Below are 12,276 nucleotides of genomic sequence, written 5' to 3'. Positions count from 1 at the left end.
GGGCGGCAGCGGGGGGGGAAGCGGGCGGCTTTGGCGTTGGAAGCCCGGCCCCGTTACCCGTGGCGCGTTGCATCCCTGTCTCCAGCAGTTCAGGGCATCCCCGGGCTGCGGCGCCTCCTCGGCTTTATCGCCTTTATCTCTTATTTTCTTGGTTAATCTGCCACTTTTTCAGCTGCGGAAGGGCTTTTTGGGGCAGAAAGTGTGCGAGCAGAGGAGCAAAAAAATACCAAAACTCGGATCCCGCAGGCCTAAAGGGCGAGAGCGGTGGTCTTTTTCCCCCAAAACAACAACAAAAAACCCTCCCCAGCAAAACCAGTGCTGGTGGGAGATGGAAACGCTATCGGTGTCAGCTGCCCCCCTTGGTCCACCAGCCAAGCGATACCCAGGGGCGGTGGGACGTCGCCCGCTGGGACAGAGCCCCTCTTGTCCGCTGGGCTTCGCGGGCAGGCGGCTTGCTTCTGGCGGCTTGAAAAAGTCCAGGGATCGCTTTTCTCGGGACATCCCCGTCGACCTTCCCCTGTTGAAATGAATGAAACAGCCGCCGTCTTCATCTGTTATCTTAAAAAATACCCAGTCGCGGGTACCGTCCCTGTGCCGCCCCGTCGCCAGTCAGACAATTGAGGGCTCGGGTGTAGCCGGGATTTCTGGCTGTTTTCCTGTGGTTTTAAGGCCAGTGGAAAGTCTCCACCGTGCTAAAGCTGTGGTCCTACGTCCCTCTTCAGAGCTGTGTCAGTCCTGCCCGAGGATTTGGGCATGCTTCTTCCCGTCGTGAGGGTTAATCTTGATGTGTCGCCGCCACCCGACCTCTGAATTTTTGCCGTTTTGTTGGAAAATGGTGAGAAACCTTCTTTTCTAGATGCTCTTGTAGTTGGGAGTTGCACTTAGCGGCATTAGCATTTGCAGTCTGTTTTGAAACACTGCTTTTTGCCTGGTCGTTCTGCGTACGGGATGCGTGCGACTTCCCCAGCTGGTTTGCATCCAAGTGTGGTCGGATGTCCAGCTCCCCCCTGAAATTAATTTAAGTTAGAGACTTTTGAAAATGCAGCATAATCTCTGGTGGCCCTTGGAATATCCTTACAAAGTCTGAAATAAGCAGATCTACTCTCGCTTGTGTGTATTGGCAGGTTTCCTAGTTTCTCTTTAGCTTCCAATTAGCTTCTGGAGATTTAATGAACCTGTGAACTGGCACTTGCTCTTTTTTTAAAGACTGGTGGCATCATAGAAATGTATATCACTGCGGGCTGCGTCCATAAGATCAACACATAGTCTTGAAAGTTCAGAATAGTTCAACCTTTGCGCTCCTGCATACAGTTACAAAAATAACAGATGGGTTGTGACGTATCATTTTTTTTAAATGTTGCTTGACACATGCTTTTCAGATTTAAGGTCAAGCTTATACATGTTTTTATAGTTGTTTTTACTGGGCTGACTGACACATGACTCAAGCCACTAAATCTGATGGATTTAATGATGTTCAACATCACTTTGAATTTAATGTGGCCTCTTCTTAAAAATAAAGAGGTACCGAGGTTGATCGTTAATTACTGCACATCCAGTTTAAAACTTTAAAGTCTGCTTTGACGCCTTGTTAAGCTTTTCTTATTTTTATATATGTTTTAAAATCGCTACCAAACAACAGAACTTATTGTCGAGGCATTTATGTCCTAAGCTATGGGTGTCCAGCGCCCTCCTCTCTGTTAAGATTTATGTTTACGGGATCATTTTTGGACGTACAGCGCTGCCGGTACGTGCAAGGAGGGATTAGAGCCGGTGAGATGCCCGTTCATGTCGTGATAATTAGTGACGTTCTCTGCTGAATCATCTGCTGCTCGTCACAGAGGAAAGCGCCCAAAATGGTGAATTTGAAGCAGGTTGTGTGGCTCTGAAACGGATCCTGGAATTTAATATATGGTACCTTATGATTTGTCACCCCAGTGGCTTTTTGCTCATTAGGTTTTGGTGGGAAGAGGAGGGATCCAACCAGCGAGCATCGTTTCTCCTTGCAGCCAAGGCCCTGGCTTTCAAAGCCAGTAAACAAGTATGTCTCAGGGGATTTTCTGGGCATTTAAATCACTTGTAAGTTGGATTTGGTATTTGGTTCGCTAATACGTGCTCGCCTGACTGTCTAAACAAAACTAAGTCAGAGGGACTGAATGGGAGTCGGTGAAGGCTGGCAGGTAACGGGGCTGCCTCCTGGGGCTCGGGAGGCCTCTGGCCTTAAAAATCTGCGTGATGGGTACGTGAAGAAATCGCACACACGCTGTGTGGGAAACACACATGGGTGCCTGCGTGGTTTGGGTTACTCTTTCTGCTAGCATCAGAAATCTGCCTTCTGTTAAACAAGACACACATGCTTGCCTATATTTTAATGATATGTTGTTGTATAACATATAGGAAATTTAGCAGGGGTAGGTTTATCGATGACGTTTATTGCAATTACCATGCCTTTTTATTTGGATATACAACCTTTTTGGAGGGAAAAAGAGAGCAGTACCGTCCATTTTAGGATAACATGATGTGCGTAGGGTTGTATTTGGTAGCGACCTAAGCGATCAAGTGGGTGAGTCCAGGTGCCGGCAGAGGGACACGGCTTGCGTGGAGGGCTGAGAGAGCCCAGTCCTTACTCACCCTCTCGGCAGCTGCTGTCGTGCTGAATATAGCAGCCCGGCAGTTGCACAGGCTCTCGGGGAGGGGGAAGGCAGCTGCGGTGCCTGCTGCGGGTTGTGCCGGGGATTCGGTCTCCCCTGGAGACCCGGCGCGTCCCCCCGCTGCTCTTTGTTCATGTGCATGGGCTCTGCCCGTGGGAAAACCCCCGGCGCCGGAGGGGTGGATCATAAAACGAGGTCGCGACAAAAGAGTTGACGGAGGGTGTGAGTATCAGCTTGTTTCCCGCTTCCAAGTATTGTTTGGGAATACTTTCTTTCCTCCTCTTTTTTTTATTTCTTTTTAAGTTGAGTTTGCTGTTGATGCTCCCTTGGCTGGCCTCTCCATCGCTAGCCTGGCAATAGCTGGGTGAGTACCAGCAAAACCACTCTGCTGGTGTTTTCCTAATGCCAGTGCCCAGGTTTGGGCTGGAGTTGCTGGAAGAGGCTTCGGTATTCCTGGGGCTCTGAGGATGCCTGCCTGCGACCGAGTGGTGCAGAGCCGATGCGTGGGGATTTTGGCAGCGGTGGTTTCGATGCCCTGAGGGGAGCCCACAAGGTGTCATTTGTGTTGAGAGTATTTTTGCGTCCTGCTAGCTTGGTGAATGCAAGCAGAGGCGCCGGGCTGTGGCTGGTGTTCACAAAACAAGGTCTCTCGTGTGCTATATTTGGTTGCTTTGATTTGGGTCGTTGGTTGTCCCGCTGCAGCTCCTCGCCCGAGTCCAGCGCAGGCAGTGAGAGGGTGGTGGTGGAGCATCTCCGTGCGTGGAGCACCTGGGGCTCAGGCTTTGAGAAAAATATCTCGTGTTAGAAGGATTTGCAGCAAGGTGCAATGGGCTTGGCTGTGCAGCACGCTTGAAAGTGGGTCATCGGTTGAGCAAGTATATTTCCATTAATTAATTTCACAAAGAGTTAATGTCATGAATTGAGGTAGAAGCTGCAGAGCTAAGCGCCAGGTTTGGGTTTTACAATCTCCTACCTCCCCCTGTATTTTTTTATGTATATATACATCTCACTTCTGGATGGCTTCCATTTCAAGGTTTTGCATTTGCCTCTTAAAAAACACTCAACTTTCCACCCCAACGGCCTTCAGGGCTCAGCCACGCTAATAGGTGCTTTACATCCTAGTTAATGATGTCTCATTTGGGCTCAGTAACCTCATGGTGCACAAACTGTTTGTGAGATTGGCCATTAATTCAGGAGACAGTTGCACCGTGCCAGCAAGGTATAAAGCACAGGTTTCTTCTTAGAGCGGCCAGAGCCGTAATTAGATTTTCCCTGCATGTCACGTCCTTGAAACCAGAAAACACTGCTCAGACACAAAGGCTCGTGTGCTCTTTCCTCTGTCCCACTTGATACACCAAGATGCTATTTTATGGTTTTTGGGGTCTGACCCAAACATGCTTAAGCTCTTCATTATCAGCCATACCCCGTTTCTTTACTTGGCTGGAGATGAGGGGGACGGCGAGTTGCTGCCACCATGTGTTGTGTATTTCAGAGAGCCCGAGGCTCGGCATCGTCTTGCGGAAGAAGTTCTGTCCCGATGGCTGTGGATGTGGGAAAATCACTTTCTGAAGCCTCACTGGGCGGGAAGGCCGAGGGCGATGGTAGGTGGGACTGTGCAGAGGTGGAGACGGACTACCCGGAGCTAGCAGACAGCCTGCGCCGGCTTTTAGGGGCAGAGGAAGCCAAGCCCTGCCCGCAAGGGACAGAGAACGAGGCAATGAGTGGACGCAGTCGCTTGGCTACTGGTGTTACCCAGGGAGGCTCGAGCTACCGCCAAGAAGTGTCTTCAGCATCTGCATCCAGATTTCCCAGAGCAAGAGCAAGCCTCTCGGAGACAGAGACGTTAATTTATAGAGCTGCCAATGGCGATGATGTGCCTCGTCATTTTAGCCAGCGGTTCCTCTCCTCAGAAGAGCAGCAGGTGAGAGGGTTGTACGTACGGGTGTCGCTGCATCACCGGGAGGTCCCAGGCGAGGTGGGGATTTGTTGGTCTGGGCTGTCCTAGCAAGGGCTTTCCATGTCCTGCAGCCCGAGTGTGCCCACCCCAGCCCCGCGCTACGCCGTGCGGTGGGGAAGGGCTTGGGCACGAACACCTGAGCTGTTGCCTCCATTCTCCTATTGCTGCCATGGAGCTGGGAAGTCACCCGGGACGAGGCTCCTTAAATAAGTACCTCTTGCTGCTGAATGATTCGTGCAGCTTCCCAGGCCCTCGGGATGCCTTTCCTTAAAAACAAGCCCCGCTCCGGGCAGCTGCATGCTGTCCCGCAGACAGAACAGAGTTCCCCTTTCAGCCTCTCCTCACAGCGGGTCCAGGGCTGGGCTTTTATCTCCATGTCCTGGCACAAAGGAGCCTTTTGTCTGGATGCTGTGCTTCATTTTATGCGTCTCTCTCTCTCTCTCCCTTCCCTTTACCCCCCCCTCCTTGAGCAGGTGAAGGCGTCGGACTGTTGGGAGCCGGCGTCCAGCCCTCCCAGCCGGCGCAGCTCTGCAGAGGAGAGCATCCTTGCTGGTGACTGCCACGACGCCCGTGCCGGCTGGCGGAGCCGAAGGCTGGGAGCTCAATCCCCATTTTCCTCCACCCCAGAGCTCCTGCGGCCCCAAACCCCCCCCAGCCCCAAGAGCGCCAAGCGGAGCCACTCTGCATCGAGCTTCTCCACTCTGTCTTCAGAAGAAAATGGCCTCTCCAAAGAGCCGTCCCGAAGCTTGCTGGCCAGCGCGGACGTGCCTTCTCCTGCGGCCGCCGCCAGCCAGGACCTGTGCTGTCGGTGGGGTGCGGCAGAAGGCAGGGCGCTGCGGGCGCGCAAGCCCTTCAGTCCTCTGCTTGATGACCGCACCACCGAGGAGCGCATCAAAGAGATGTCGTCCTACCAAGCCGATTACTGGGCCTGTGCCATACCAGATTCGTTGCCCCCATCTCCGGACCGTCACTCGCCCCACTGGAACCCCAATAAAGAGTATGAGGACTTGCTGGATTATGCTTATCCGCTGAAGCCAAGATACAAGCTGGGAAAGATGCCAGAGCCTTTCCTTCACGACTCAGGAATAGGTTTGGACAGTTTTTCTGTTTCCCCCGAGGGCACGTTGAGGTCCACCAGCATCTACGGCCGAGGTGGGCAGGCTCGGGGAAGCGGAGAAAATGGACGTCGGAGGTTCGTGGCCCCTGCAGAGAGGTTCTCCACCCCGGGGCCTGGAAGAAGAGGCTGCTCAGGAGCTGGCTCGTACTATGAACCCTTACCTATTGCAAAAGCGTCCTTCGCAAAGAGCGCTTCCTCGTGTCCTTCTAGAGGTTTTGCTAAGGATGTAATGACAGAGTCAGCTGGGCTGGGTTCATTTGGCCTCCCTGCTGTGGATGGGAGAAGCTGGTGTACCAGAGGGAGCCCCTTTCCAAACTACAAAGGGCAGGTGAAAAGCACAAATAGGTTTTTACCTACAACACGAGTGCTCCCCCTGAGGAAAGAGTGGGAGGGTGATGAAGAATTTCTCTCCCTGCCTCCAAGACTGCAGGAGCTGGAAAGGCTGGCTCAGTTTTTGTCCGATCTTTCCTTAACTATAAGGATGCCCGGGCACGACCGCCATAACCTTCCACATCACAGCAACGGCAGGCAGCCCCTTTCGTCCGAGTTGGCTCCTTTCAGAGAAGCAGGTGGTAGGGACAAAAGAGGGAATATTGAGGATTATGCTGGACTGTGGCACCACTGCAGCTCTCGAAAGCCCAGCTGGGAAAACACGGAATCGTGTGGCCAGATCCATAGGGATCCTCTGCGGGGGCTTCATCTACCGACCGGTCTCGGGGACACATTGGATGGGATGTACCTAAATGAACCACGGGTCAAGGGGCATCCGAAGAAGAGCCAGCAGAGCGAGTCCCTTGCCCAGTGCATTAAGGTAGGCTGAGACCAGAAATAAAGTTTATTATAGGAACATCTTGCATAAAATGTGCCTGTATTTATGGCACAATTAATTAAGGCTTCCCCTTCTGCATGATGTTCGGTGCCTGGCAGCTGGTAGTAATTTATGCAGGGAGGCTCACCGGAGCAGATAATTTTTCTGATGGAGCAAGAGCCCATCTCGCTTTTCCCGGGGCTCAGCATCACAGGGCTAGGCTCGGTGGAAACGTGGCACTCGGCTTCCCCCAGTCCGTCCGTCCTGCAGCACTGGGAAGATGTGAGAGCCGTGGTCAGGGCTGGACCAGCGTGCAATCCGGCGTTCGCTGCCTGCCCCATCGCTCTGGCTATTTAATGCGGCACGGCCGGCCTTGCCCTTCAGCCCAGGCTCACTCATCTTCCCTGGACTGGGTCCTTCTTAAGGGTATAATAAGGCCAGGCAGAACTGGCGGGGTTTCTCTGAAGAGTTTCCTGATCATCTTGTGAATTTTTATTTTTCGGGCGAGTGATGCTTCATGGCCATCCTGCCACTGGTGCTTTGCTCCCCACCTTCTCCTTCATCTTCCTCCCCAGCCCCAGGCTGAATTTGGAAGCGATGCTGGGCTGTTTGCAAGAGAGTAATTGTTACCATGCGCACAGCTGCAAACACCAGTGCAACTCATTCCCCCCTCTTGTATGGGAATAACTCTGCTGATTTAAAAGGGTCAGCATTAGGGTGTATCTGTCGTCCCAAACCGTGGTGCCAGGGAGAAGCAGCTCAGCTTTATAGCAAAACTCCAGCTCCCGAGGAGCAGGAGCAGGGCTGAAGTCTGGTTTCGGTGAGAGCGGAGGCCTCTGGGTTTCATGCAGCATCTTGCAAAAATAATCCCTTACCAAGACGCTTTAAAAATAAATGAAAGCACTTAATTGAACGAGACGAACCCTTGGGGAAAAACAACTGCAAATTAACTGCATGGCTCCAGTGAGGAGGAGGGTGTCTCTGCGGCTGGGAGGTGGCGGAGGCAAACCCCTTCCTTCAGCCTGGGTGCCGCTGGCTTCCGACACCTCTCCATAGCAGCCATTTTATGGTGACCCTCAATTCTTGCCACACAGTGGGTTTGGGGTGCGTTTAGGGGTTTAATTTGCTTTTGCCTTTTTTTTCTTTTTTCTGTCGACCCTTGGTTTCCCAAGCTTAGGGATGTTTGTGTGCTGAGAGGAGGCGGATGCCGCCGGCCCCGCGGCGGGAGAGCAGGAGGGAGCAGGTGTCTGGAACACCGCTGGCTCTCCTGTTGCTGTCCCTGCCGTATCTTTGTTGCAGAAATAGATAAGTAACCCCTTTTGTTGTGCTTCGTTAAGTAGATGTTTTGCTGCCAGCTGGAAGAGCTAATTCGTTGGCTGTACAACGTGGCGGACATCACCGACAGCTGGGTCCCAGCCTCGCCGAACGCCGAGAGTGTGAAGGAGTCGCTGCACCGCTACGTGGTAGGTATCGCCGCTGGCTTTCCTGACCCCTCTTTGGTGCTGCGGGAAGCCAGCAGCACAAAGCAAGACACTGCTGGCACGGTCCAGGTGGGTGATGCAGGGTGTATCAGGTGTGCAAAGCCGAATTTGGGAATGCTGGGAACCTGCTGAGGGGAAACTGCTCCCTGGGCAACCTGACACAGCTGTGTCTCCCAAAAAAACCTTCTAAGCAGCGCTCCTCTTCTCCTTCCCTTCCCAGGAGTTCAGGAAAGATGTGGCCGACCACCGGAGCCTGACGGAGAGCGTGCTGGAGAGGGGAGAAGCTCTCCTCGACTGCATGGCATCGAATTCGCCAGGTGAGGAGGAGCGCTTGAGCAGGGCTGGTCGTGGACAGAGCCAGCGATGCTGGCCATAGTGCCTGCCCCCCAAAATCCCTGGCCCCATATGTGTGTGGGGTTTGGGGAAGCAGTGGGCAGAGTTTGCCGTTCAGCAGCTGTATGGGAACAAAAAGGGTTTTACGCCCCCGTTGCTGTCCAGAGACTTGGAGGTGAGGTGACTTGGAGGTTTGAAGCGATGACCCCCGAGCATTTTCAGCTGCACCATGCCTTGCGCCATGCCATCCGTCATGGGTGATGGAGGTGTTTCTGCCCCCTATGTGTTAGGTTTTTATCTCCCTTCTTAGGTTTTTATCTGAACCGCAGCATGGCCAGCTCCCGCTGGGCTGTGGGACGCCGTCAGCCTGCAGCTGGGAGGTGATGCTTTTGTCCAGCGCAGGAGGAGGTGATTCACGCACCCCGCTTGCACTCGGTGCATCCCGGGACGGGTGTCGGCAGCCGATCTGGGGAGACGGCCCAGCCTGGCTGGTGGTGTGGCGCGCGCGGGGCAGTAACTGCGGTGACGTGGTGCAGCCTGCACAAGGGATTTCTAACGGGCGAGCTGCGTCTGCCGTCACCACAGGGGCTTCAGGGGTCGAGTGCTGCATTATGGATGGGCTTTCTTACACAGTCCCGAAGGTTTCCTTTGGGAGCCCCTATTTCTGTATCTTCACTTTTAACCCGGAGTCTCCCAGGTCATTTTCCACCTCCTCCAAACTCTGCATCACCACTTGGATGGGATGAAGATCAGCTTATTGATTTCTAACACTCGCTTTCCTTCAGAAGTCTGTCCGGGCGAGTGGAACTCTCTTATTGCTCTTACAGACATTGAATTGTCATGTTACCACCACCCCCATCATATGTTTTGTTTTCCAGCTCTGAAAGACACGCTGGGTTTGATTGCAAAACAGTCAGAAGAGCTGGAAACCCACGCGGAGCACCTGTACGAGTCCGTTCTAGCTGCTGCGGGTCCCGTGCAGGGGCGAGGACGGGACGGAGGACGAGGGGGTGCAGCCGACGGCTGCTCAGTGGGTAAGCAGGGGGGCAAACCAGCCTTTCTGTGGCGGGGGGAGATGGAGGGAAGCGTAGGAAGATAAAAACTTAAATTGGCAAGCACTATACAGTAGGCTTTATTACTATTTCTTTTAATCTGATGTTTGGAAAGCCTAAAAGGAGAAGAAAGCAAGGGCCATCTCAAAATGGATGCCCCATCGCCTTTAAACGTGTCAGGGGAAGAGCAGTGTGTCGGTCAACCAGCTGATGAAACCCAAGAGAGCGATGAGAGCGATGGCAGCTCCTCGGAGGGAGCCGGCAGGCAGGTCACTGCCAGTCAGGGTGGAGGGGACGGCAGCAGCCCGGCACAGACAGCTGCTCTGCTGAAATCACTTGCACAGCAGAGGGAAGATGGGAAAGGGGGGTTATTTTTTGTTTGGTTCGTTGTTTTTCCTCTTTTTTTTTTTTTTTTCTCGAAGAAAAATTCTGCTTGCCGTGTCGTGGGGAAGGGAAGCAAGTGCATTCAGGTGTAAAAATATGGGCTAGAAAACTTGTTTACAGATTTCTTGAACATCTTCCTTCAAATAACACTGCAGAGACAAAACGTGGTTCAGGAGCGCACGGCAGGAGTGTAAAGGGGTGGAGGGCCGTGTGGTGGTTGAGGGCAGTCATGGCAGCGTAAATGGGGGCCGCTGCCTGCTGCCACGTCCCTCAGCCGCCCACGCTGTGACTGGGAATCCCTATAAAGCCGCGTCTGTACGAAATGATCACAGGCACTGGCAAGGGGCCGGGTCCAGAGGCGCAGGAAGGCTCTGAGCAGCTTCTGAGCAGCTAGCGGTAGGAATTTAGGCCCAGCAGGATAACCTTTGGCCCCTCACCGCCCTCCTACCCCCGTTAGCTCAGCCCGTTGATTCCCCCATGGCCCACGCCACGGCACGCCTTAAAATCTGGAGTTGGAAAGGGGACAAGTATTTCCAGCACTTTAGAGGAGAATAACAATCTCTTGAGTAGTTTGGTTTGTGTGGTGGTGGTTTTTTTTTTTTGAAATTGCTAAATATACATAACTATCTCCTATACACTACCGAGCATAGGTGGAGGTGATTTAAGTATAGCATGGGGTTTTGGGGGCGTTGGTTGGATCGCAGCCAAAGCGCAGTAGCCAACTTCTACTCCCTTTCATTTCAGGTGCTGCCTCTCTCAGACCCGGGCTGCGTTAGCCAGCCTCGGATGGCCGAGAAGAACCGCAGCAAGCACCAACCCACCTCTTGCAGCGACGCCAAACACGTATGATCACGGTGCTCGGAGTTAGCCAGCCCGGGCTGAGTTCAGTTTGGTGGTTTTTTAACCGTGGCGTGAGAAAGGCAAGCTGTACCGCAGTTATTTGGCTACCGGGATGCCTACTTAATAGTGCTGACTACGGTGGGGAGTTTTGTGAGTGAGGAATGTACAGCTGGGCCTTTTTTTTTTTTTTTTTTTGTTTGTGTTTTTTTTAATGTAGCTTTCCTTTTTTTATGGAAGTGGCCTGTTCCACGTGTTAGCAAAATGTCAGGAACACGCTGTTTTTTTTAACTGAGTAATCCATAGTGTGCCGTGCAACTCACTTCTAAGTAAAGCCATGTGATTTTAATAGCTGTGTTCTCATGTTTTGTTTATGCTCTTCAAAAATAGGTGCTAGAAGCCAAGAAATAGCAACTCCTCCTGGTTCTCGGGAGCAAACTGAACTCTTGTTTATAATTACCATTCCCTGCTGAAGCACAGCCCATTTAACTTTCAGTTTTCTTATGCCTAAAGAGCCAATGTGCTGTCTGAATCGTGGTAATATTAACAGGTGAGTACACTCAGGGAGGAAGCAGGTTACGTCTAAGCCGCTGTTACCTGCTAGTTGCCGTAGTGCTGGTTTCCCCGGGTGAAGAGTTGTGCCTTTCCCCTCTCACAGCTCGCGCGGTTCATCGCTGCTCACAAAACACGCCTAAAGGGTTTCCAGCCCCTTTCTGCGCCAGAAAAGGGCGTCTCTGAAGCAGCGTAAGAAGGTAAGTGGCCAAAAGGTTGCAGCCAACTACAGAATGTTAGTACTTGGCTTTAATTAACCTTTAAACTAAACGGCGACCATCGTGTTCCTGTGCAGAATACATCATTTCCTCCCATTCTTGCGACCAGAACAAAGTGAAGTTTCTGTATTGCACAAGTACAAGGCGAAAGCGCAGCTAAACTGAAGCAAATAATCCACTAGCTTTTGTGTTTGGGGTTTTTTTTTTAGACTCTCCCATCTTCCACCTCCTCCGCCTAAAGGACAACTTTTTTTATTGCCAAGTTGCAGGTAGCAATTCGTAGATCCGAGTAAGTTCAACAAAAAGGCTCAAGCAAAGGGTTCCAGTGGGCCTGGTCTCACGGGCTTTACCGACACCAGGCCCCCTCCCCACGGGCACTCGGGGTGCTGCTTGGACACAGCCTGCAGCGGGGCAGGACGGGCCTGACGTGCAAGGAGAGGCTACTGCTGCCTGTCGGCTACCGCTTGCAAGTCTTAAGCCTGACCCATTATGTCGAAGGTGTTTAATATCTCAGCACGCAGGAAAGGGTGCCCTCGTCCAGGATTTTTAGGCCTGCTCTGCCCTCTTCTGCCCCCCTCCAGCCCGACAGCCGCAGGCTCTAGCACTGAACAGCACCAGCACAGTAACACAGTAATGACTTGGGGGGGAAATAACCACCAAACAACTGGTGCAGCCCACATTGGTTTTGCAATGCTTTTATTACTGTATATATTAACATTGGTTTGGATAGTATGTAGCAGGCATCTTGACATTGAAGTTCATTTGTGCACTTCTCTGAAGGGAAGATGTTTTACCCTCGACACACCTCCTTCTGGTTGGCTTCCTGAGCTCAGCGGCACTCGCTACTCCTACTGCTCCCGCTCTCGAGGAGGAGCCAGTCACATTCTAG

At 52.5% G+C, this 12,276-nt stretch overlaps 1 protein-coding gene across 1 annotated transcript; it reads left to right on the top strand.

Moving 5' to 3' along the window:
• On the top strand, positions 1 to 11,879 carry CEP68 (centrosomal protein 68). Its single transcript, XM_082307281.1, is given in 8 exon segments — positions 1 to 835; positions 4,141 to 4,569; positions 5,079 to 6,533; positions 7,871 to 7,993; positions 8,232 to 8,328; positions 9,223 to 9,326; positions 9,328 to 9,378; positions 10,525 to 11,879. Coding segments are annotated over 8 exon segments (2,415 nt in total). The 5' UTR covers positions 1 to 784; the 3' UTR covers positions 10,630 to 11,879.
• The last annotated feature ends 397 nt before the right edge of the window (positions 11,880 to 12,276 follow it).

The sequence above is a fragment of the Platalea leucorodia genome (assembly GCF_965183815.1).
Source record: "Platalea leucorodia genome assembly, chromosome: 3".
NCBI lineage: Eukaryota > Metazoa > Chordata > Aves > Pelecaniformes > Threskiornithidae > Platalea > Platalea leucorodia.
The sequence above is the reverse complement of the archived record's forward strand: the minus strand, read 5'-3'. Positions and strand labels throughout refer to the sequence as shown.